The sequence below is a fragment of the Theropithecus gelada genome, chromosome 19, assembly GCF_003255815.1.
Source record: "Theropithecus gelada isolate Dixy chromosome 19, Tgel_1.0, whole genome shotgun sequence".
NCBI lineage: Eukaryota > Metazoa > Chordata > Mammalia > Primates > Cercopithecidae > Theropithecus > Theropithecus gelada.
The window spans coordinates 36258498-36284224 of NC_037687.1; the positions used below are offsets into that span (position 1 = coordinate 36258498).

Genomic DNA, 25727 nt, shown 5'->3' on the forward strand with positions numbered 1-25727 from the left:
CTGTCGCCCAGGCTGGAGTGCGGTGGCGAGATCTCGGCTCACTGCAAGCTCTGCCTCCCGCGTTCACGCCATTCTCCTGCCTCAGCCTCCCAAATAGCTGGGACGACAGGCGCCTGCCACCACCATACCCGACTAATTTTTTTTTTTGTATGTTTAATAGAGATGGGTTTTCACCTTGTTAGCCAGGATGGTCTCAATCTCCTGACCTCGTGACCCGCCCGCCCCAGCCTCCCAAAGTGCTGGGATTACAGGCGTGAGCCACCACGCCCAGACTTTTTTTTTTTTTTTTTTGAGATGAGTCTCGCTGGGTGGCCCAGGCTGGAGTGCAGTGGCTCAATCTCGACTCTGCCTCCAGGGTTCAAGTGATCCTCATGCCTCAGCCTCCCAAGTAGCAGGGATTACAGGCAACCCCCCATCACCTCTGGCTAATTTTTGTACTTTTAATAGAGGCAGGTTTCACCATGTTGCCCAGACTGGTCTCAAGCTCCTGACCTCAGGTGATCCACCCGCCTCGGCCTCCCAAAGTGTTGGGATTACGGGCATGAGCCACCGCGCCCAGCCCCATGTACTCTTCATGCCAGTTACAACCACCAAGGACTCATGGCCAATCCCAATTTATCTGTAACTCCAGTCATATGTGTAAGCGCTATTATGGAGAGATCAGGAAAAACCTCTCAAATTGACATCTGTACCAAGATATGAATGGTGAGCACAAGAGCAGGTATTCAAAGGTCAGAGGGAAAAGCATTTTCAGGCGGAGGGAACGGCAAGAGCAAAGGCCCGAGATGGCAGAGAGAGTTTGGCTTAAGGTGGAGCTGGACAGGAGTGGAGGGAGGAGGAAGTAGGTGGGGTCAGAAAGATAAGCACGGCCAGACCAGCTGTATAGCCCTGAGGCCATGATAAAGATTTTTGGACTTTTTTTCCTAATGGGATTCCTTTGGGAGTTTAAGCCGGAATGTGACACTTCCAGGAAGACTGGAATGTAGTCATAGATCAACTCTAACGTGGTCTATAAGACCATTTCCCCTCTCCAGTTCGGTTCTAGGCATACTATGCTGCTCTTGCTTCCTCAAACCATGCGCTTTTTTTTTTTTTTTTTTGGCCTCTGGGCCTTGGCGCTTGTTCACTCTGCCAGATCCATTCCCATTCTAGCTGGCTCCTATTCGTACTTGGCTTAAGGATCACCACCTCCTGGAAGCCTTTCTAGAACCATAGGCCAGGACAGGCGCCTCTTAGGCTCCCATAGTCCCCTGTGTTCCTCACTCCAGGTCTGACCTTCTGGGTAGTAGTTGTCTAATTAGGTGTGTATCTCCTTCGACTGGGGCGCCTTGAGTACAGGAGTATGGTTCACTGCAGAAACCATAGAATCTGCCAGCATAGGGTCTGACACCTAGGAGATCAATAAACATTTATCCTGGCTGGGAGGGGTCCTGACCCTCGTGCCCCTCTCAGGATGCAAACTGATCCCCAACGAAAGCAAGGTTACCCACTTCGCGTTAGTCTGCAGTTCCTGCGCGCATGCGCTTTGCTCAGGTTGCCCCGCCATATGCTAATCACTGCGCTCAGGAGTAAGGCCTCCTCGGGGAATATGCAAATCACTCCTTCCAGTTCTGGAGGCCTTTCATTGTCCCGCGCTAGGATTATGCAAATAAGCAGGCCTCGGGCCCAGGATCCAGTCCAAACTAGCGCCCTCCACCCCCAGCGCATCCCATTTTTATAAGTAGCGTTCCTGCCCCCCACACGCACGCGCGAACCCTTCAGCTTGTTGTTCCTTCGGGCCGCGGACTGTACCAAGTAAACCCAGGCAGCGAGGGGCAAAGCACGGCGCCCCCCGCGCGGGTCTCGTCGACGGCCCGACGCTCATAGCCCCTCTTCACACAGAGCTACAGGACTAGTCCGTCTCACCGCGCAAGCGCCCTAGGCTCTTCACGCCCCCTGCGCGCTCTCCTACCCTGCTTGCGACGCAGGCGCAGAGGCTGGGCGTGCAGCTGCCGCCGCAGAGCCGGAGCGGGGGCCGCCGGCGCCGGTGAGTGTCCCGGGCAGGGGTGCGCGGGGCATGCCGGGAAGCGGGCGCTACGGCCCCGCTGCATGATGGGAACGACGACTCCCGTCGCCGGGGAGCCGGCGGTCTGGGGCCATGGTGACCCGAGGGCTTCCTTTTCTCCCCCTACGCGGCTGTGCCGCCCTGGGGCATCCTGGGAGAACCGAGCGCTCCGCCTTGAAGCGCTGTGGGAGTCGGTCCGCTAGTCGTTGTAGGCCTGGTGCATCCTGGGAAAGAGTGTCCCAGATCCTCGTCGAGACCGGTTCCTTTTATCCCACACCTGCCACTGACTGTCTTGGAGGCTTGGAGCGCTTCCACACAGGGAGTCCGGGAAGGTGGTCGCTATAGGCCCAAGGCATCCTGGGAAAAACTGCCACAAGGAATTGTGGGAACTGGCCCTTATTGTCCTGTAGTGGAAGGTTTTGCCCTCGTCTCATTGCTCGAGCATTGGAATGGATGCCTATTGTGTTCACGCGGTGCATCTTGGGAATTGGCTGCTACAGACCCAGGGCATTGTGGGGTCTCCAGCACTGTGTTTGCCTTTCAGTTTGGCTGCCATAGGCGTGGTAGGAGTGGGCTTGTGAACCAAGGGATGGCCCTATCTGACGTCTGGAATACTCAGGAAGGGGCCTTGTGTTATGTGGGCTTGGAAAAGTGTAGGCTGATAGGCATTGTCTTCTGGTAACTTCATGGGACGGTCTTGATTGCCCCAGGTGTATGGTTGCCATATAAAATATACAATGTCTAGTTAAATTTGAATTTCAGATAAACAACTATATCCAAAAGATACAACCTTTTAGAAAAGTATGTTTCAAATATCACATGGAACATAGCTATATTAAATAACTGTTTAGGCCAGTTGCAGTGGCTTATGCCTGTGATACTAACGCTTTGGGAGGCTGAGGCAGGAGGATCACTTGAGACCAGGAGTTCAAGACCAGCCTGGGCAACATAGCGAGACCCCCTTCTCTACAGAAAAAAGTAAAAATTAAGCCTGGCGTGGTGGCGCACACGTGTAGTCCCAGCTCCTCTGCTAGGGGTGAGTAGGGTACCATGAGCATAGGAGTTTGAGGTTACAGTGAGCTAACCTTCCAACCTGGTTATGGGAATTACATGAGTTAAGACCTGGAAGCCCCTTTCCTACAGACCACCCTACTGCAGTCCAGCCTGGGCAACTGAGCGAGACCCTGTCTCTTAAAAAATATAAATAAGTAGGCTGGGCACGGTGGCTCACGCCTGTAATCCCAGTACTTTGGGAGGCCGAGGTGGGCGGATCATGAGGTCAGGAGATCGAGACCATCCTGGCTAACACGGTGAAACCCCGTCTATACTAAAAATACAAAAAATAGCCGCCGCAGCTACTCGGAAGGCTGAGGCAGCAGAATGGCCTGAAGCCAGGAGGCGGAGCTTGCGCCACCGCACTCCAGCCCGGGCGACAGAGTGAGAGTCTACCTCAAAAAAAAAAAAAAAAAAAGCAGGGCGTGGTGATGGCTGCCTGTAATCCTAGCTACTAGGGAGGCTGAGGCAGGGGGGAGGTTGCAGTGAGATCGCGCTACTGTACTCCAGCCTGGGCAAAAAAAGTGAGACTCCATCTCCAAAAAAAAAAAGGAGGAGGAGGACTTTCTTGACAGCAACAGTGGGTGTACTAAGACGCACAGACGGGAAAAGGCCTTGTGTGCACAGGGAGAGGTGAGAGGTCGGGAATGTCTGGAGTTTACAGAGGGGTGGGGGTGGGAGTAGTAATGACCACTCTTGATGGAATACCGGCCACACACCAGCAATTTCTATCAGTGAGCCTACTGAATCTTCAGAAAAACCTTTTGAGCTGAAATCATTTTATGAAAGGTGTGGCTTCCAATCCTAGTTCATCCACTTACCAGATGGTGACCTTGGGCTATTCACTTACCACCTCTGTGTCTGTTTTCTCATCTGTACAAAGGAGGTAATTCCAACCTAGTTATGGGGAGTACGTGAGTTAAGGCCTGGAAGCCCCTTTCTTACAGAGAAGGAAACAGGCTGGAGAAGTTAAGTTCTTCACTTGGTGCTACACAGCTAGAGCGTGGCAAACCTAGACACTATCTTGCCAATGGATACAGAACTAAGGCTGATAGTCACAAACTAGTACAGCCATACCAATTGTTTAAATATTAAAATACTTTCAGATGGGTTGGTGTGTCACTGCTACACAAGTACTCCCTGTCCCTAACTGCCACTTTGGACCCTCCCTGTGGTATTATATATATAAATATGTTGGTTTTTATCCACAGTTCCTGGCTGCTAACTCCTATAGCCTTTGTTTGTGGTCTCTTGTTATAATGTTGTGTACCTTAGGCCTGGGGCAGGTCTCAACTCTGACCTCCTCCTTCCCTGCATTTCCTGCCCCAGGGCAAGACTCTAATCTTCCCCACCTTCCTGACTGTTGGTCTTAAGACATTTTCAGAGAATTCCATACCTAATGCTGCTGTCTTAAAGCCTCTGTAAAAACCCAAGAGGACTGGGTTTGGAGAGCTTCCGCATAGCTGACCACATGAGGGTTCCTGTAGGGTGGCACCCCAGGGAGGGCGTGAAGCTCCCTGCCCCTTCCCTTATACCTTGCCCTACACATCTCTTCATCTTTCTTCTTTGCAATAATAAACCAGAAAATCTAAATAAGCATTTCCTTGAGTTCTGTGAGCAGCTCCAGCAATTTTTTTTTTTTGTAAGAGGGGTTATCCAGGCTTAAGTGCAGTGGCAAGGTCACGGCTCACTGCACCCTTGACCTTCCAGGCTCAAGTGATCCTCCTGCCTCAGCCTCTCAGGTAACTGGGACTGTAAGCATATGCCACCACTCCGGCTAACTTTTGTAATTTTTTTTTTTTTTTTGGTAGAGACAAGGTTTGCCATGTTGCCCAGGCTGGTCTCAAACTCTTGAGCTCAGGTGATCTGCCTGCCTCGGCCTCCCAAAGTGCCGGGATTACAGGTGTGGGCCACCGCGCCCAGCCTTATTTTCTTTAAAAAGTCGGGTGTGGTGGCTCACGCCTGTAATCCCAGCACTTTGGAGGGCTGAAGCGGGCGGATTGCTTGAGCTCTGGGGCACCATGGTGAAACCCTGTCTCTACCAAAAATACAAAAATTAGCTGGGCGTGTGGATAGCGTTGGAATGGAATTGGAGGGGACACCTAGCCTGTGTCTGCTGTGCAGTGTGTGGGGAAAAAGCCCCACACATTTGGTCACAGAATTCTGTGTTGATGATTGTTATGGTGGTAGTGTGAGAGTAGAGGAAAAACATAGTTTGAGGGTTTTTTCCCCATAACACTCCCCCAACCCCAGACCTCCCCATGGTCCAGCAACTAAAGGGTTAATGCCTGGCATCCGTCCCTGCTCCACTCTCAGTTCTGATTGGTGCCCACACCAGTCTCCACTATTGAATATTTGGAGTGTCACCTCTCCCTGTCCCACTGAATAAGAACCAGAAGGCAGCCTTCTTGCCCACATGGGGAAATTAAGACCTAGAGAGGGGGCCAGGTGCTGTGGCTCACGCCTGTAATCCCAGCACTTTGCGAGGTTGAGGTGTGTGGATCACCTGAGGTCAGGAGTTCAAGCCCAGCCTGGCCAACATGGTGAAACCCCATCTCTACTAGAAATACAAAATTAGCTGGGCGTGAGGACACACGCCTGTAGTTGCAGCTACTTGGGAAGCTGAGGTAGGAGAATTGCTTGAGCCTGGGAGGTGGAGGTTGTAGTGAGCTGAGATCGCGCCACTGCACTCCAGCCTGGGCAACAGAGCGAGACTCTGCCTAACTGAAAAAAAAGACCTAGAGAGGGGCAGGGCTTGTAGTCAATTCCCTGTAGACAGTCAGGGACACAGCTGGGGTCCTCTGTGCCCCACCCCAGCAATGAGCACACAGTTGGGCTTAGGGTGGGGATGGGTGCTATGTAAAAATTTATTGAATCATCACAGGCCTTTCCTTTCCCCCTATCCAGCATCCCTCTCTACCTGCCAACATCCTGTATTAGAGAACTTGTGGCCGAGGTGTGGCTGTGGAGAGCTGGCCGGGGAGGGACGCTGCTCAGCTGCTGCTCTGCTCCTGTCTCCTGTCCCCTCTCCCGGCCATGACAGAGACCCGTGAGCCAGCTGAGACTGGGGGCTATGCCAGCTTGGAAGAAGACGACGAAGACCTTTCCCCAGGTAAGGTGGCCTTAGAGGTGGTGGCGTTGGCTTGACTGTCATCCTGGCTTAGGGTTTGGCCTCCACTGGGAAATGTTGATGGGCAGTGGCTGCTTGTCTTGCTAGGGGTTCTATTCTGACTGAGACTCCTTGTCCTGGTAGGGGATCTCTTCCAGTCGGGACTTCTGGGGACTGTAGATTGACTGGGGTCTCTCTCCTTGCTGGAGGTTCTAGATTGGCTATGATTTCCTTCCTTGCTGGGGGTTCTAGATCGGCTGTGAGCTTTCTCCATGCTGGAGGCTCTAGGTTGTCTGTAACCACTCTGCCTACTGGGGCTTCTAGATCGGCTGTGAACTCTCTCCTCGCTGGGGCTTCTAGATTGTCTGCGCTCTCTCTCCTTGCTGGGGCTTCTCCATCGTCTGTGATCTCTCTCTTTGCTGGGGCTTCTAGATTGTCTGCGCTCTCTCTCCTTGCTGGGGCTTCTCCATTGACTGTGATCTCTCTCTTTGCTGGGGCTTCTGGATTGTCTGTGCTCTTTCTCCTTTCTGGGGCTTCTAGATTGGCTGTGATCTCTCTCCTTGTTGAGGCTTCCAAGTCGGCCGTGATATTTCTCCTTGCTGGGGCTTCTAGATCGTCTGTGATCCCTCTCTTTGCTGGAGCTTCTAGATTGTCTGCGCTCTCTCTCCTTGCTGGGGCTTCTCCATTGACTGTGATCTCTCTCTTTGCTGGGGCTTCTGGATTGTCTGTGCTCTTTCTCCTTTCTGGGGCTTCTAGATTGGCTGTGATCTCTCTCCTTGTTGAGGCTTCCAAGTCGGCCGTGATATTTCTCCTTGCTGGGGCTTCTAGATCGTCTGTGATCCCTCTCTTTGCTGGAGCTTCTAGATTGTCTGCGCTCTCTCTCCTTGCTGGGGCTTCTAGATCGGCTGCGATCTCTCTCTTTGCTGGGGCTTCCAAGTTGGCTGTGATCTCTCTCCTTGCTGGGGCTTCTGGATCGGCTATGATCTCTCGCCTTGTTGGGACTTCTAGATCGGCTGTGATCTCTCTCCTTCTTGGGACTTCTAGATCGGCTGCGATCTCTTTGCTTGTTGGGGCTTCCAGATTGACTGTGACCGTTCTCCTTCCTGGGGCTGCTAGATCCTCTGCGATCTCTGTCTTTGCTGAAGCTTCTAGAATGGCTATGACTTCTTTCCTCGCTGGGGTTTCTAGACCAGTTGTGACTTCTTCCTCTTCTGGGGGTTCTAGGTTGATTTTGACTTTTCCCCTTGCTGTGGGTTCTAGACTGGCTATGTCTTCCCGTCTGGCTCAGAATTCCCTTCCGGGTACGACTTCTTGCCCTGCTGTGGTTTCTCTTCCAACTGTGACTTCTCGTCCTGCTGTGCGTCCTCTTCTGACTGCCACTTCTTGACCTTCTGGGGCTTCTAGATTGACTGTGACTTTGCGGCCTGCTGTGGGTACTGGCCTGGTTATAACTCTTGACCCTGCTGGACGTTTCAGTGGGGCTGTAACTCTTTTCCCTACTGGGGATGATTATCTGACCGTAGCTCTTCACCATCCTTGATGACGATGGAGATGGGCTGTCACTCTTCTCCTTGGAGGGAATTCCAGTCAGGGTTTGACACTTGGCTGTACTGGGAGTTACAGCCAGCTCGGAACTCCTCCCCATACCTGAGCCTCCTGGTGGGCGGTAACTCTTCTTGCTCATATTTCTAGGCTGGCTGTCACTTCTTTCCCTGTTGCTGGTTCTAGGCCGGCCGTAACTCTTTCCCCGGCTCCGTTTTTGCTGTGAAGTGGGAGTTCTCACCCTGCTGGCCATGCCTGGTCTGGCACCATGAGTTCTTATCCTGCCAGGAGTGCTGGCCCTGCTGGGTGACCTCTTGGAGCTTCGGCTTCCCCTTCTGCCAGGTGTCCTACCCCGGCTGTGTGTGCCCCTCTGCTGGTGGCATCTCACGCCGCTGGCCTTGCTGGCTTTGCTGGTCCTGGTGTCGGTGCTCACCCTGCTGGGTGTTCTTGCCTTGCTGCGGACTCGGGACCTGCTGCTGGGCAGGTTAGAAGGGGCTCTTTTTGTACTGGTTGATTTGGTGGACTTGGAACTGCTTGGGCTCACGACCAAGTTGGGGGATGTCGCTGGCTTGGTGGGCACTAAAGATCTGTTGGGCGTTGCTGATTTGGTGGACTTCAAGGAGGCAGGAGGCTTGGAATCCGCAGTGGGCATGGAGGATCCACTGGGTGCCGGGGACATACTGGGCTTTGAAGATCTCTTAGGTGAAGACATGGTGGGCGCAAAAGGGCTTGTGGTCCTGGAAGTCACAGTAGACATGAAACACCTGGTAGCCGTGGACGATGACCTGATTGCCTGTCACAGGCCAACTGTGTGAAGTCACAGTGGGCACTGAAGACTCTGCAGGGTGAGTGGTATGAAGTCAGAGGTGGGAGGAGAGGGCAGGTGTCCCACCCAGCCTTGAGGCTGGAGATATTTCCTCTGGTTTGCAGCCATTTAGCAGATGTCTTCTGAGGCTGACTCATGCCCAGCATTGCTGGGGACAGAGAGATGGGGCAGACCCAGGTCCTGCCTTTGAGGAGCCCATAGTCAGTGGGTGGGGAGGGGGTCACTGCCCAGAGTGGTCAGGGTATGGTGGAGAGCGGAGCAGGGGCCGGGGAGCCCATATGAGAGAGACACTGACTGCCTGGGGAGTCAGCAAGGACGTCACAGAGGAGGTGACATGAGCAGGAGTTTTGCCAGTAGAGAAGGAAAGGGTCAGGCAGGCTGGAAGCGGTGGCTCACACCTGTAATCCCAGCACTTTGGGAGGCCGAGGCAGGCAGATCACCTGAGGTCAGGAGTTCAAGACCAGCCCAACCAACATGGTGAAACCCCATCTCTACCAAAAATATAAAAATTGCCGGGCGCGGTGGCTCAAGCCTGTAATCCCAGCACTTTGGGAGGCCGAGGCGGGCGGATCACGAGGTCAGGAGATCGAGACCATCCTGGCTAACACAGTGAAACCTTGTCTCTACTAAAAAATACAAAAAACTAGCCGGGCGACGTGGCGGGAGCCTGTAGTCCCAGCTACTTGGGAGGCTGAGGCAGGAGAATGGCGTAAACCCGGGAGGCGGAGCTTGCAGTGAGCTGAGATCCGGCCACTGCACTCCAGCCTGGGCTGCAGAGCGAGACTCCGTCTCAAAAACAAAAACAAAAACAAAATATATATATATAAATTAGCCAGGTTTGGTGACACACGCTTGTAATCCCAGCTACTTCAGGGGCTGAGGTGGGAGGATTGCTTGAACCTTGGAGGCGGAGGTTGCAGCGAGCCAAGATCACACCACTGCATGCCAGCCTGGGTTACAGCGAGACTCTCTCAAAAAAAAAAAAAAAAAGAATGGGTCGCCCAGGTGGGCAGGGAGCAGAGGCTAAGGCTTTGGGGAGGGAGATCAGGGTCTTGGGGCCACTATCATTCATTGACCCACATGTCCTCTGCTGGGGACCCCAAGATCATACCTGCCCTTGAGGATTTCTCAGTCAGATAAAGCAGATACCCTGAGGGGCAGCTGACTACAGTCAGCTTCTAGGACAGTAACAGGAGGAGGTGCTGGGGCATCGTAGAGAGACCTGGCCGGGAGCCTGGGGCATCAGGATGGTGGCTTCACAGAGGACGGAGTTTGTGCTGGGTCTTGAAGGATGAGTTAGGGGGTCACCAGGTGGACAGAGTGGGGAATAGCCCATGCCAAGGCCTCAGGAAACGATTTTTTTTTTTTTTTTTTTTTTTGAAACAGAGTCTCGCTCCGTCGCCCAGGCTGGAGTGCAGTGGCACGATCTCGGCTCACTGCAAGCTCCGCCTCCCAGGTTGACACCATTCTCCTGCCTCAGCCTCCCCAGTAGCTGGGATTACAGGCGCCTGACGCCATGCCCAGCTAATTTTTTTCTATTTTTAGTAGAGATGGGGTCTTACGGTGTTAACCAGGATAGTCTCTTTCTCCTGACCTCGTGATCCACCCGCCTCGGCCTCCCAAAGTGCTGGGATTCCAGGCATGAGCCACCGCGCCCGGCCAGGAAACGATTGTTAAATGGCGGGAACCAGTAGGAGAGAGCTGCAGGGGCAGATGTTCAGAAGAAAACGGTTATAACCCGTTCTGGGCTGGTGATGCTGGGAACCCACCAGGAGGGTGGTAGAAAAAATGACTGGCTGCCTGGGATGAGGAGGTCTGGGACGGCCTCACCAAAGAGGAAGGCCTCCCACTGGGTCCTAAAGGATGGTGGGAAAAACTAGGGCAGGACATTCCCACCAGAGGGAGGAACAGTGTGTGTGAAGCCTCAGAACAGGCTTTTCAAATTCCATGCAGAGATATCCATGCCATAAATATGTCGTAAGTACTTTCTTTGTACAAAGGAAGTGTTCTAGATGCTAAGGCCACAGCAGTGAACCAGACAAAATCCCTGCTGTCGGGGACAGGCAGTAAACAAGCACACAAGCAAATGCTGTATGCAGTGAGTCAGAAGATGGAGAAAAATGAGCCCAGCGCGGTGGCTCATACCTGTAATCGCAGCACTTTGGGAGGCTGAGATGGGTGGATTACCTGAGGTCAGGAGTTTGAGACCAGCCTGGCCAAGAAGGTGAAACCCCGTCTCTACTAAAAATACAAAAATTACCTGGGCGTGATGGTGCGCACCTGTAATCCCAGTTACTTGAGAGGCTGAGGCAGAAGAATTGCCTGAACCCAGGAGGTGGAGTTTCCAATGAGCTGAGATCACACCACTGCACTCCAGCCTGGATGACAGAGCGAGACTCCATCTCAAAAGAAGATGGAGAAAAATCAAGCAGAGTAAGGGGCATAGGGAGTGCTAGGGAGTGGCCAGGGTGTCACTGAGAAGGTGACACTTGAGAAGAGACATGGAATGGAGAGTGACATCGGCAGAAAGGATGGCAAAGACCCTGAGGCAGGTACGGGCCTGGGGTGTCAGGGAAGGTGAGGAGCCTGGTATGAAGAGCCTTGTGGCCACTGTGATGACAGGGTGCAGTAGCAGGATCCTCTGGGTTCTGGGAGAATCTGAGGAATGGGGCCGGGATGGATACAAGGTAAGGCTTTTGGCAGGCTCCTATCACTGAGGCCAAAAAAGCTGGTACTTCCCACACTGTGGTCACGGGGACCCCATCCCCAGCCATTACTCTGTGCGCCCCCATAATGGCAGCTGATGTCGCCCTTTTCCATATATCAACTTTAAAATTTTTCCCCTTTTTTCTTTGGAAACGGAGTCTCGCTCTCTCACCCAGGTTGGAGTGCAGTGGCTTGATACTGGCTCATCGTAACCTTTGCCTCCTGGGTTCAAGCAGTTCTCCTGCCTCAGCTTCCCGAGTAGCTGGGACTGTAGACACCCACCACCCTATACCAAGAAATAAATTGGGTTTCATGATGTTGCCCAGGGTGGGTCATGAACTCCTGAGTTCAGGCAGTCCGCCCACCTCAGCCTCCCAAAGTGCTAGGATTACAGGCCCTTTTCTTTAAACCTAAACTTGTCCTAGGCATGTCCTTGATAACTGTGAAATCACAGTAATATCTCACCTATAAATAAATATTTTAATTTTAATTTACCTATATATATATTTCTCTCTCCATGGCCACAGATATAAAAGTACATCTGTGTGTATGTATGTGTATGTGTTTTAATTTGCACAAATACCTTTTCAAATGGTTGTCTCCCTAAAATGATCCAGTGTCGGCCATGGCCCAGGTTCAGCTTTTCCTGCCAGAGCTGTGTAACCACAGGGGAGTAAGTCGTCTAGCCTCCGTGCGCCTCAGTTTCCACATCCATCAACTGGGGATAGTAATAGTATCACCCTCAAAGGGTTGTTGGGGATTTAGTGAGTTAATGTATAGGAACAGGGCTTCTAGAATAGCAAGGATGCTATTGTTACTGGTGGTTTTTTACTACTCCTGCTTTGTCCTTCCTAAACGCCCCCAACCCACCTCCCCATGGAGTTTTTTTTTTTTCCCCAAGACGGAGTCTTGCTCTGTCATCCAGGCTGGAGTGCAGTGGTGCAATCTCAGCTCACTGCAACCTCCGCCTCCTGGGTTGAAGCAATTCTCCTGCCTCAGCCTCCCGAGTAGCTGGGATTACAGGCACCTGACACCACACCCAGCTAATTTTTGTGTATTTAGTAGAGACAAGGTTTCACCATGTTGGCCAGGCTGGTCTTGAACTCCTGACCTCATGATCTGCCCTCCTTGGCCTCCCAAAGTGCTGGGATTACAGGCATAATCCACTATGCCCAGCCAAAAAAATTATTTTTAAGAGGTGAGGTCTCACTCTGTCACCCAGGCTGGAAGGGAGTGGTGCAGTCATGGCTCAAATGCAGCCTCAAACTCCTCGGCTCAAGTGATCCTCCCGCCTCAGCCTCCTGAGAAACTGGTACTACAGGCAGTGTGTCACCAGGCCTGGCTAATTTTTAAATTTTTTATAGAGACGGAGTCTTGCTATATTGCCCAGGCTGGTCTCAAACTTCTGGGCTCAAGTGATCTTCCCATCTTGGCCACCCAAAAGTGCTGGGATCACAGGCATGAGCCACCATGCCCAGTCCTGTCCCATGCAGTTCTTAGAAGACATTCATTTGCTTGACACAAAGATACAGGGAATCTACCGGCTGCCAGCCTTGTTCTATGCCATGGGGACTCATCTGTGGGGAAGAGAAGGGTAGTGCCCAGGCTACCCTGGTCATACTATGGCAAGTCTGAATGTGAGGTTCAGGGAGGGGACAGCTGGGCCTAGCCTTCTTTCCTCTGATGCCACTGTCTCCCCCTGTCTTTCCCCCTCCAGGCCCTGAGCATTCCTCTGATTCAGAATACACTCTCTCAGAGCCAGACTCCGAAGAGGAAGAAGATGAGGAGGAGGAGGAAGAGGAGACCACTGACGATCCCGAATATGATCCTGGCTACAAGGTGAAGCAGCGCCTTGGGGGGGGCCGTGGTGGCCCATCCCGCCGGGCCCCCCGTGCAGCCCAGCCCCCGGGCCCCCCGGCTCAGCCTTGCCAGCTTTGTGGCCGCTCACCCCTTGGGGAGGCCCCACCGGGAACCCCACCCTGCCGGCTCTGCTGCCCTGCTACAGCCCCCCAGGAAGCACCAGCCCCTGAAGGCAGGGCACTCGGGGAGGAAGAGGAGGAACCACCTCGGGCTGGGGAGGGCCGACCAGCTGGGCGGGAGGAGGAGGAGGAAGAGGAGGAGGAGGGAACCTACCACTGTACGGAATGCGAGGATTCCTTCGACAACCTGGGGGAGCTGCACGGGCACTTCATGCTGCACGCCCGGGGTGAGGTGTAGGCAGAGCCCCCACACAGGGAGCTTGGCAGAAGGGGTGGGGTGGGAGGAGGGGGCCTGAGGAAATTCGGGTTGTGACAGTGGTCATGGGGGATGGGGTACTGCCGGTCTGTGTTGTCTTAGAAGTAGATGTGTGATGGCCAGAATAAAAGCCAAAATCTGTATCTGTGTGTGTTGGTTCAGACAGAGAGAGAGAGAGAGAGAGTGTGTGTGTGTGTGTGTGTGTGTGTGTGTGTGTGTGTGTATGTGTGTGTGTGTGTGTATTTCCCCTGTGCTCCTTCTTGGGGAACCTCGGGGTCTTTTGGGAAAGATAACTAACATTTACTATGTGCTTGTATTTGATGGTATTTCCATAGGCTCTAACAATAGAATTTCATTTCTCACTCACAAAATAGTGCTGGGTGAGTCATTTGGGGACCCAGGCCATCCCTTAAGCCTGTTGTCTCCCCCATGGTGCAGACTGGGTGGCTATGGCCTGGGTCCTGCTGACAGAAGAGGACAGGGAACCTGGTAAGGTGCACGTGTTGTCTTACAAGCCCTGGCCTGCCAGGGGCACACACTGGTTCTATTGACACGCCTCTGCTGAGAAATTAGATACGTGGCCACAGCTAACTGCAAAAACAACCTGGGAGAAGCAGTCTAGCCAAGCGCCCAGAAAGCAGAAAACGGTTCGTGGAGGACAGCTAGGGCTTTCTGCCACATCGCCTAGGAACTTCCACAAAGAGGACTTTAATTATAATCACAGCTACGCTTCCTCAGCGCTTCCTGGGTGTCTGGTGCCAGTCCAAGGGCTTTATATATATTGACTCATAGAAATGGTGCATCTAGGAACTTACAAAAATAGAACCTTAATGATAATTACAGCTGCCATTTTCCGAGCACTTACAGAGTGCTGCACTTAATTTGCATGAGATTATCAGCTTCTTAGAATAACCCTGGGAGATAGGGATTGTGATCCATTAATTCATTTAACAAATATTTTTGAGTACCTGCTGTGTGCTAAGCATTGGGAACACACCAGTGAATAAAATAAAATCGTTGTCCTCATGAAGCTTACATGGGAGTGGGTAGAGGCTGCTGGTGAAGACAGACATAAACAAGTAAGATACAGCATATGCTGGGTGCTGACAAATGCCGTGAGAACAATAAAGCACTGAAAGGAGGCCCGGCATGGTGGCTTACTCCTGAAATCCCAGCACTGAGGTGGGCGGATCGCTTGAGCGCAGGAGTTCGAGACCAGTCTGGGCAGCATGCCAAAACCCCATCTCTACAAAATACAGAAAATTATCTGGGCTAACAATGGTGCACGGCTATAGTCCCAGCTACTAGGGAGGCTTAGATGGGAGGATTGCTGGAGCCTGAGAAGTCAAGGCTGCAGTGAGTGGTGATCATGTCACTGCATTCCAGCCTGGGCAACAGTGAGAACCTGTCTCCAAAAAACAAAAAAAAACTGAAGGGAGGCCAGTGGCTCACGTGTATAATTCCAGCACTTTGGGAGGCCGAGGTGGGAAGATTCTTGAGGCCAGGAGTTGAAGACCAGCCTGGGCAACACAGTGGGACCCCATCTACAAAAAATTAAATTAGCAGGGCATGGTGGTGCATGCCTATGGTCCCAGCTAGCTATTCAGGAAGCTGAGGTGGGAAGATCACTTGAGCCTTGGAGGTTGAGGCTGCAGTGACCTGTGATTGTGCCACTGCTCACTGCACTCTAGCCTGGATGATGGCAAGAATTTGTCCCAACAAAAAATTTTTAAAAAGGACTGAAGGGAGAACTGTTCTGGAAGGAGGCTGCAGTTTTTTTTTTTTGTTTTTTTTTTTTGAGACAGAGTCTCGCGCTGTGTCACCCAGGCTGGCGTGCAGTGGCGCGATCTCGGCTCACTGCAAGCTCCGCCTCCCAGGTTCAGGCCATTCTCCTGCCTCAGCCTCCGAGTAGCTGGGACTACAGGCGCCCGCCACCACGCCCGGCTAGTTTTTTGTATTTTTAGTAGAGACGGGGTTTCACCACGTTAGCCAGGATGGTCTCGATCTCCTGACCTCGTGATCCGCCCGCCTCGGCCTCCCAAAGTGCTGGGATTACAGGCTTGAGCCACCGCGCCCGGCCCGAGGCTGCAGTTTTAAAGAGTGTAGTCCTCCCTGAGAAGGCGACAGATCTGAAGCCGGGGGGAGTCATGTACATCAATGTGGAAGAACACTCCAGGCCAGAGGAGCCTGCCTGGTGTGCCAAGGAGGCCAGAGCTGTAGGGATGAATCCAAGGGTGGCAGAGGATCAGCTCTTTACAGCCTTGCCAAAACTTGGGCTTGGGCTCTGAGATGGGAAGTATAATTCATAATTCACAGAAGCTTGGCACCGAAGCTACTTTGAAAATAGAAGCCTAATTATAATAATAGCTATCATTAACGGAGAATTTACTGGGCAACCAGCCCTGTTCTAAGGCGCTTTACATGTGTTAACTCATAGAAGGTTAGAAACTAAGAACCTTCAAGAATAGAACCTGAATTACTGTAACGGCCATCATTAAGTCAGCGCTCACAGTGGACCAGGCCCTGGACTCAGTGCTTTATGTGGACAATCGCATCAGATGCTTACAAGGTAGGGACTGTTATTTATTTACTCATTCACCCAACAATGATTTATTGAGCACCTATGAGATGGCAGGCACTGCTCTGGGAGTTGGAAATATAGCAGTGAACACGATGAACAAAAACCCCCTCCCGGCTGGGCGTGGTGGCTCACTCCTGTAATGCCAGCACTTTGGGAGGCCGAGGTGGGCATATTACGAGGTCAGGAGATCGAGACCACCCTGGCTAACACAGTAAAACCCCGTCTCTACTAAAGAATACACAAAATTAGCACGGCGTAGTGGCTAGCGCCTATAGTCCCAGCTACTCAGGAGGCTGAGGCAGGAGAATGGCGTGAACCCAGGAGGCAGAGGTTGCAGTGAGCCGAGATTGCGCCACTGTACTCCAGCCTGGGCGACAGAGCGAGACTCCCGTCTCAAAAAGAAAAAACCACCCTCCCTTTGTGGAGGTTATAATGGGGAAGACAGTAATCAAGTGTTTAAGTAAAATATACAAATTGTATGGAATGTTAGATAGTCATAAGTGCTATGGAGAAAAGAACAGGGTGGGAAGCTTGTGTGTGTGAAGGTTACAGTTTTAAGTAGGATGGTCAGGGAAGGCTTCACTCAGGTGGCATCAGAGCAGAGACCTAGAGAAGGAGCAGGAGTGAGCCTTGTGGCTGTCTGGGGACAGTAAGTGCAATGGCCTGAGGTGGGAGCCCACTTGGGGTGCTTGGGAAGAAGACACAGGGCCACGAGGCTGGAACTGAGGAAGACAGGAGGTGAGGTCAGAAGGTAGCAGAGAATCAGGGACCATATACTGACTTTGGCATTCTCTCTGAGTCTTGAGTCCTCTGAGTAATCTGAGTGCTCATAATAATCTTTAGAGGCTACTTTTATTATTAGCAGGGCATGGTGGTGCATGCCTATGGTCCCAGCTAGCTATTCCGGAAGCTGAGGTGGGAAGATCATCATTTTATAACTGCTACAACAGGCCAGGCATGGTTGCTCACGCCTGTAATCTCAGCACCTTGGGAGGCCAAGGCAGGTGGATTGCTTGAGGTTGGAGTTCGAGACCAGCCTGGCCAACAAGGTGAAACCCCATCTCTACTAAAAATACAAAAACTTAGCTGGGTGTGGTGGCATGTGCCTGTTGTCCCAGCCACTTGGGAGACTGAGGCAGGAGAATCGCTTGTACCTGGGAGGCGGAGGTTGCAGTGAGCCCAGATCGCACCACTGCACTCCAGCCTGGGCAACAGAGCAAGACTCTGTCTCAAAAAAAAAAAAAAAAAAGAGACCAGGCATGGTAGGTCACACCTGTAATCCCAGCACTTTGGGAGGCTGAGGCGGGTGGATCACCTGAGGTCAGGAGTTGGAGACCAGCCTGACCAACATGGGGAAACCCCATCTCTACTAAAAATACAAAATTAGCCGGGCGTGGTGGCACATGCCTGTAATCCCAGCTACTCGGGAGGCTGAGGCAGCAGAATCGCTTGAACCCGGGAGGCGGAGACTGCGGTGAGCTGAGGTCATGCCACTGCACTCCAGCCTGGGCTGGAAACTCCCAACTCAACAACAAAACAAAAACAAACAAACAAACTGCTACAACAGAGGCACAGAGAGGTTGAGTTACCTGCCAGAGGTCACGGAGCCAGTAAGCTGCAGAGCCCTGGTTTGTACCCAGACAACTGGATGCAGGCGCATCCACTCTTAATCACCAAGCCACACGCTAGAAATGACAGTCTAGTACCCACAGCCACCATCCGACTTCCAGGAGTGTATCTGGTCTCCACCGAGCTATTGAGTTTTTTTTAAGTTACGTTGGTTACCAATGTTGAAAAATGGGTAATTTCACATTAAAAAAATTGAAGTTTCTGGACTGTCTTGAAAATTCTAAGATCTGTATTGCTGAATCCCCGATCCCATGGGGACAGTAGTTTGTTGGTGCTGAGTAGGAGTCACTTTCTGGAGGGGAGGCATTCACTCTTATGTGCCCGGTCACCACTGTCCCACATCTGGACACCCCAATCCTGCCTGCTTGGCCCTGAAGAGCATCTGCTTTTTTTTTTTTTAAATGTTGGGTTTTTGTTGTTGTTGGTTTTTTTCTGATGGAGTCTCACTCTGTCACCCAGGCTGGAGTGTAGTGGCGTGATCTCGGCTAACTGCAGCCTCTGTATTCTGGGTTCAAGCGATTCTCGTGCCTCAGCCTCCTGAGTAGCTGGGACCACAGGCACGGCACTACTACCCCTGGCTAATTTTTGTATTTTTAGTAGAGATGGGGTTTCACCATGTTGGTCAGGCTGGTCTCAAACTCCTGACCTCAAATGATCCACCAGCCTTGGCCTCCCAAAGTGCTGGGATTACAGGTGTGAGCCACCATGTCCGGCCAACATTTGCATTTTTGACACCTATTACAGGATTTCAGACCAAAGCATTTTTCAAAACCTACATTTCTTATCCCAGAATCTCCAAACCTGACAGTGATCCACGCTGAACTGACTTTCCTAGCCACTATAGCTTCGCATCATGGAACCTCAGAATCATCAGCAGAAATTCCGGGCTCGTTAAAACAACAGTGTCTCAGTCCGTTTGTGTGGCTGTAACGTAATACCTGAGACTGGGAAATTCATAAAGAACAAAGGTTAATTCCTCTAGTTTTGGAGACTGGGAAGTTCCAGGTCGGAACCAACAGATTTGGTGTCTTATTAAGGGTTGCTCTCTGCTTCCAAGTTGGTGCCTTCTTGCTGCATCCTTACACAGTGGAAGGTGGCAAAAAGGGACGAACGCTGTGTCCTCAGATGGTAGGAGAGATGGAAGGGGAGAAGGCCTAGCTACTTCCCTTGTGTCCTTTTATAAGGGCACTTATCTTGTTCATGAGGGCAGAGCCCTTATGACTCCGCAATCTCCTAAAGGCCCCACGTCTGAATACTATCACATGGGGTCTTAGGTTCCCAACATATGAATATTAGGGGGACACAGACATTTAACCATAGTACATGGATAAGTGTGATCATAGGTTTTATTTCCTGGAGCAGCACCCCATCCTGTCTTCTGCTGTAAGACAGGATTTCTAAGGACAGATACAGAGAATTTCCATCATTGGCAAATATTCCTAAGGATCACAAGAGACACTGTAAATCAGGAGTTGGGTCATTCAGCCAGCACCCATTCAGGATATGGAATCAGGCCAGGCATTTCCCAAAGAGGATTTAATACAGGGAATAGTTACACAGGTGTTAGAAGGCTGAAAGTCAGCCAGACAACGGGGGCTCACACCTGTAATCCTAGCACTTTGGGAGATCGAGGTGGGCGGATTGTTTGAGCTCAGGAGTTCAAGACCAGCCTAAACAACGTGGTGAAACCCCGTCTGTACAAAAAATTAGCTGTTCATAGTAGTGCACACCCGTAGTCCCAGCTATAGGGAGGGAGGCAAAGGTGGGAGGATCATCTGAGCCCAAGGAGGTCAAGGCTGCAGTGAGCCGAGATTTTGCCACTGCACTCTATCCTGAGCTACACAGTGAGACCCTGTCTCAAGAAAAAAAAAGAAAAAAGAAAAAAAATGAAGGCCAGGTGCAGTGGCTCACACCTATAATCCCAGCACTTTGGGAGGCCCAGGCGGGCGGATCACTGGAGGCCAGGAGTCTGAGATCAGCCTGAGCAACATAGTGAAACCTCATCTCTATTAAAAATACAAAAATTAGCCAGTTATAGTGGTGCACACCTGTAATCCCAGCTACTCGGGAGGCTGGGGCTGGAAAATTGCCTGAACCCAGGAGGCGGAGGCTTCAGTGAGCTGAGATCACGCCACTGCACTCCAGCCTGGGAGACAGAGCAAGACTCAAAAGAATTTAAAAGAGTGCGCAGTTTTTTACTAACATGATGGCAGTGGTGCAGGTCAGGCCGCAGGAGTCATGTTGACCTATTTTAAGTTTGAGATCTCCATTTGTTTATTCAAATGGTTATATCTTATGTCTGGGGTTTGGGCTGCAGATAAAAATGTGGAAGTCATCAGTGATGCTATTTAGAGAATCTGTGACGTCTGGAGAGAACAGGAAGCCCAGAGTGTACTTGGGCAGGCTGCTATCTTGGGAGAGCATGTGGGATTAGATCCTTAGGTTTGGGTTTAGGGGAGCCACTGTGGGGGTAGTGTGAATATATCCGGGTTGGAAACTTCTTTTTTTTTTTTTTTTTTTGAGACGGAGTCTTGCTCTGTCACCCAGGCTGGAGTGCAGTGGCCGGATGTCAGCTCACTGCAAGCTCCTCCTCTTGGGTTCATGCCATTCTCCTGCCTCAGCCTCCCGAGTAGCTGGGACTACAGGCACCCGCCACTTCGCCCGGCTAGTTTTTTGTATTTTTTAGTAGAGACGGGGTTTCACCGTATTAGCCAGGATGGTCTCGATCTCCTGACCTCATGATCCGCCCGTCTCGGCCTCCCAAAGTGCTGGGATTACAGGCTTGAGCCACCGCGCCCGGCCTGGGTTGGAAACTTCTGAGCGTTCACCAGGAGCCAGAGGAAGTATCTGGCTCTTTGTGAAGTTGGTATCTTGAAAAAAACTGATGGTCTACTAACTCCAACCAGTCTCCCTATAAGTCACCCCAGCAAAGAGATCCAGGGTAGCCCTGTCCCAAAACACACACACACATCCTACCTACCTACCTGGTAAAGGTGGTGGTTCCCAGGATCGAAATTTCTGCTTCCAGACTCAGAGTAGGTTGAATGTCTTATTAGACCAGAGGTTGGCAAACTTCTCCTGCAAAGGGCTAGATGGTAACTATTTTAAGTTTTGGAGGCCATAAGATCTCTGATGCAACTATGCAGATCTGCTGTTCTAGGCAAAAGCAGCCATCAACAATACATAAGTGAATGAGTATAAAACTGTGTTCAAATAAAATTTTATTTGCAAAACCAGGCAGCAGGCTAGAGTTGGCCATAGTTTGCAGACCCCTGTCTTAGGTTGTAAATTCTGTTGCACGTGACAGAAACCCAGAATAATGATGGCTTAAATTAGAAGTTTCTTTCTTTCTTAGATAGCAATATGGAAGTGGGCTGGTATGGTGGCTGTGCTCCCTGAAATTGACCAGAGACCCAGGCTCCTGCTGTCTTGTTGCTCTGCCATCCCATGTGTCGTTCTTGTCCTTATGGTCTGAGATGGCTGGATACTATGTCCGTATTACAGTTAGGAAGGTGGAAAAAAGGTATGTCCCTTTCTTTTCTTTTTTTTTAAAAAGAGTCTCACTCTGTCACCCAGGCTGAAGTGCAGTGGCATGATCTTGGCTCACTGCAGCCTGTCTCCCAAATTCAAGCAATTCTCCTGCCTCAGCCTCCCAAGTAGCTGGGGTTACAGGTGTATGCCACCACCACTGACTAATTTTTGTATTTTTAGTAGAGATGGGGTTTCACCATGTTGGCCAGGCTAGTCTCAAACTCCTGACCTCAGGTGATCCACCAGCCTCAGCCTCACAGAGTGCTGGGATTACAGGTGTAAGCCACTGTGCCCCGCCGTCCCTTTCTTAAGCTTGAGTGTTCTACCCAGGAATTTAGCCAGAATCAGTCACATGGCTACATCTAGCTGCAAAGGAATCTGGGAAATGTAGTCTTTTCAGCTACCATGTGCTTAGCTAAAAACTGAGAGACAGTGATCAGTCTACCACATCCACCTCACCTGGGCTTTAAAAACATCCCTCAACATAAACAGAGTCTATAAGTATTATATGCAGGGCATTGACCATTGTCTGCAAGTGCAGGGCAAGTAACTAAGGGGGTAAAACTGGCCTGGTGGGACTCATCTCCAGTTGAGGATGACACCCACTGTTCCCCTCCAGCCTGTTGTAGCTTCTGCCCTGCCCCTGCTGACAATGTCACCCTAGGTTGGGCCTTTCAAGAGAGCTGAAAATAGGATCTTAATGGGAAATCTCCCAGTGTTGGCCAAATAAAACCCGAAACAGAAGGTATCTCTGTTTGATTCCAAACCAGTTTCCCCACAAAGCGAGGCCAACTCTGGCCTGAGTTCCCCCACCTGCCCACACCCTTATGTTCTCTGGAAATTCCCACTCAAAAGCCAGAGCTCCCTGTTTAGACATTTTAATATGGATGTTTTCTGTTTTTAGATACTATTCCTGTTAGCTTATTCATACCATTTCACCTACACATATGAAAAAATATTTCATGACCAGAATGATATACAAAATTATTTAAATGAGACATAAATTATCGGGGGACTAGTGCCATCTAGTGCCATGGCCCCTCTGAGTGAGGTTGGCAGGGGGTGGGAAAGAGACACAAGGACTCCAATTGCCACCCCCACTCATTTGGGGTCCAGCTCCCAACTGTGTTGCCCCATCCCCAAAAGCCCAAGTTGCTCCACATCTGGAACTCATCCGGTGGCATTACAGGCCAGCAACACCTCACCTTCCCTGCCCCCATTCAGGCAAAGGTCCAGGGCATTTTGCTTCCATTGCCCATGGCATCCATCTGGGAAGAATGAAGGGTGATGACACAGTCTGCAGCTAGGTGTTTAACTGGGAATAAGGGAGACACAAACCATTTCTCTCCCGCACTCCATTCCCATTTTTTTTTTTAACGAAAGATCTCGTTATTGTCTGATTTCACTGTCTCACGAAGGCCTTGTGTCCTCCAAAGACTGAAGCTCTAAATGAGAATCTTCTGGGTCCTCTTTATTAGGAGCCCTCTGCTTTCCCAGGGGAGGGAAGCAAATCCCTCAGGGCCCCCGGAATTCCTGCACCCCGTATCATGGGTGAGTCCTACTGGCCACAGAGCCACCTGTCACCACGGAGACGCTTAAGCTGCACTCAGAGCTCCCCTCGGGCATGCCGAATGTAGTGTTGATGCAGCCCTGCTTCCTGAGCAAAGTCCTGACCGCACTCTGTACAGGCGAAGGTGCCAGGAGGGGCACGGGCCTCATGCATCTGGCGGTGCCGCCTCAGAGAAGCAGCCTGCCCAAAGGTCTTGCCACAGTCAGGACAAGGGAAGGTGGGCTGGGCAGTAGTGGTTGCAACCAGTGGGGTGGGCTTGGCGGCTGGACCGTGGCTGCGCTGGTGGGTGATTAAGGCTTTGGAGGAGGGGAAGGAGCGGGCGCAGGTGAAGCAGATGAAGAGGACCCCCTGCAGCTTCTGGGCCACGAAGTCCGCTGGGTGCTCCCGCTTCATGTGACGCTCCTGGAACTTGGAATCTGCGAAGGTGATGAGGCAGCGGGTGCACTTCGGGGCCCCCAGGTGGCCTGAGAGATGTGCGGAGAGGTCAGGGGAGGCCGGCAGGAGTCTCCAGGACCTCTCCTGAACCCCAGAATCATACCAACAATTAACATTGAGTGTGCTATGTGCTCGGTTCTATGCTAATGCTGGACAACCAAACAGGAGAACTGTTCTTGGACCTATTTTATGGATGAGCAAACTGAGATTCAAAGAGGTTAGGCAAGTTGCCCATAGTCAATGAGGCTAGGAAAGGAAATGGTGGAGCCAGGGTTGGAACCCAGAGAGTCAGCCTGCCCAACAGAGGGGTATGGTGATTACAGCACAGCCTTTGGAGCCAGACTGCCTGGGACTGAATCTCAGCTCCACCACTTCCTAGGCAATTACACCAGTTTCCTTATCTGGAAAATGGGCTAATAAGAGTATCTACTCCATAGGACTGTTGGACGGAATAAATGAATTGCTGTACAGTCATTTGCAATTATGACTAATGATAACAGAGAAATCCAGCCCGACATCCAGGATATGGCCTGGTACTCACAGCTAGACCTTGGTGTTCTGTTGAACATAAATTTTCACAAAATATCAAGGACAGACAAGGTCATGCTGTGACTAGAATGAATCAAGACAAGACTACATCATAATAATGTCTGAGCACAGACAAAATATGAATGCTGTCCAAGCAGAAAAATGACCAAACATCCTCCTATCCTGGCTCATGTGAATGTCTGCTGCTGCTTTATCAGTCAGAGCTTGAGCCTTGCCTTCTTCCTTCCTCCTTCTGGACAAGATTTATTACAATAGCCAATCACAGAATTGCCCCTGCTTCCTGGTAGCATCCAATCCACAGCAAAACAATTTTGCTCGCACATTCCCCAAAATCACCACCCACAAGCCCAAATCCTATGTCATTTTTACCACTCTTAGTGAGACACCCCACAGTTCCCCCATGGTGTGTGTTCTTCATTGCAGCGAGAAATAAACCCAACGTGATCAACTGCACGTGTGTTTCCGGTAATCTCAGGCTCAAGGGCATTGAGACTACAGCTCTTGTTACAAATACCTCTCTCTGCCTCAGTTCCCAGTTTAAAGGGCCTATTATTAGAAGGACTGAATGAGATAATGAATGTTAAAATCGTTCATAATATGAGAATAAATACACCTAGCTCATAATAAAACAGCAGGAGGTGTTGCTATTACATGGCAAACTGGCTACCATCATTAACCCCTAGCTTTCCCCTTTGCTGCAGTTAATCTCATAACCACCCTGTGAGGTGGATAGTGCCACCCTCTTTTGACAGTCAGGGAAACCAAGGCTCAAGTTACACTGAAAGTCTAGGACACAGTTGGGACCAGAATCTTGGGGCTTTTCTCCCAATAGAACCATTCCCAGCCACGTCTCCAACCCAAGCCTCTCTTGGAAGCCACCCTATCCCTCTGAATGCATAAGCATTGCAATCCTGCTTATGTGGCCAGAGGAGGGTGAGTACTCTGGCCACATAAGCCGGTGTGAGGAGATGCACTTCCTGCTAGGGCAGCTCAGGGACCATTACAGCCCCTTCTCAACAGGCAAAACTCTGTGGCGCCTTGGACACTGAAGCGCCACAGAGATCTTCTTAGCATCAGCTCCTGCACCCCACCCTCCTCTAGCCAGCCAGCCATGTGTACTCACAGATGTTGCCTCCTGGGCTCTGGGGACTTCTCTCCTCGGGTGAATCCTGCTGCTTCATGATCTCTTCAGAGTTCGGGTCCTCCATGGTGCTGGGACCCTTCTAGTCAGGAGAGGAGCGTGCATGAGTGAAGCTGTTCATCTGTTACCAGTCTTACAGGGCACCCTAAGTCTATGACCTTTGACATCGCCATAGGCTCTCCTTGCCTGCTTTTGACCCTTACGACATACTATCTCCTTGAACTCTAATTGATGGAGTTCTTGCTAAGAGAAGCTTCAAACCTCCCAAAAGACTTCCTGGGTTTGGGACTCAAGAGTCTTTTCACTGGTGTGACCTATGACCTGCTGCATCAAACTAACTCCCTGAACTCAGCGTGGGAGTCTTGATCTTTGACACCAGCGTCATCCCAGTCTCAAGTGTCTTGGGGCAGGTAGTGATACCCACCCTTTATTCCAGTTCTTCCCGGGAAACATCCTCTGACATCCTGTGATTTTTGTTCCGCCCAGAGCCCCCGCCTCCCACGCGCACTAGCAGCTGCTATCCCGCTACCCTCAAGCGCTGCCTACAGGTTCCTGCTCCCAGGCCTCAGTTTTCCTCCGTACAGCAGAGGGCTGCCTTTCGCTGCGCCTGTCAGTCGCTAGCTACAGCCCCGCCACCCAGAGGGAAGTGGGATAGCCCACTCAGTCTCAGGGCCCCCGTGGTTTCCGCGCCCTTTTGCCAGATGAGCCTCTCGGAGCCGAGATCCCGGATTTGGCATCCGGCAGTAGTATAGTCGCACCAGTCCGGTCCTCAAAAT

The 25727-nt window shown here is 51.3% G+C and overlaps 3 protein-coding genes across 7 annotated transcripts; 1 reads left to right on the plus strand and 2 right to left on the minus strand.

Annotated features, from left to right (window-relative positions):
• Positions 1-1088: 1088 nt before the first annotated feature.
• On the plus strand, positions 1089-13658 carry ZNF428 (zinc finger protein 428). Its single transcript, XM_025368970.1, has 3 exons — positions 1089-2026; positions 6005-6209; positions 12998-13658. Exons 2-3 carry the CDS (start codon positions 6134-6136, stop codon positions 13495-13497), a joined length of 576 nt encoding a protein of 191 aa, XP_025224755.1. The 5' UTR covers positions 1089-2026; positions 6005-6133; the 3' UTR covers positions 13498-13658.
• Positions 5941-25502, minus strand: SRRM5 (serine/arginine repetitive matrix 5). The gene is made up of 4 exons (XM_025368969.1): positions 25376-25502; positions 24934-25033; positions 6789-8555; positions 5941-6722 (listed from the first exon to the last, which is right to left on the minus strand). Exons 3-4 carry the CDS (start codon positions 8503-8505, stop codon positions 6169-6171), a joined length of 2271 nt encoding a protein of 756 aa, XP_025224754.1. The 5' UTR covers positions 8506-8555; positions 24934-25033; positions 25376-25502; the 3' UTR covers positions 5941-6168.
• Positions 22119-25727, minus strand: ZNF576 (zinc finger protein 576). Of its 5 annotated transcripts, none has more exons than XM_025368973.1 (3): positions 25534-25727; positions 24934-25033; positions 22119-23290 (listed from the first exon to the last, which is right to left on the minus strand). In XM_025368973.1, exons 2-3 carry the CDS (start codon positions 25016-25018, stop codon positions 22863-22865), a joined length of 513 nt encoding a protein of 170 aa, XP_025224758.1. In that variant the 5' UTR covers positions 25019-25033; positions 25534-25727; the 3' UTR covers positions 22119-22862. The 5 variants fall into 5 exon arrangements, with proteins under 5 accessions (XP_025224758.1, XP_025224760.1, XP_025224759.1 ...); XM_025368975.1 differs by having other exon boundaries at positions 24934-25030; positions 25534-25634; XM_025368974.1 differs by having other exon boundaries at positions 25481-25539.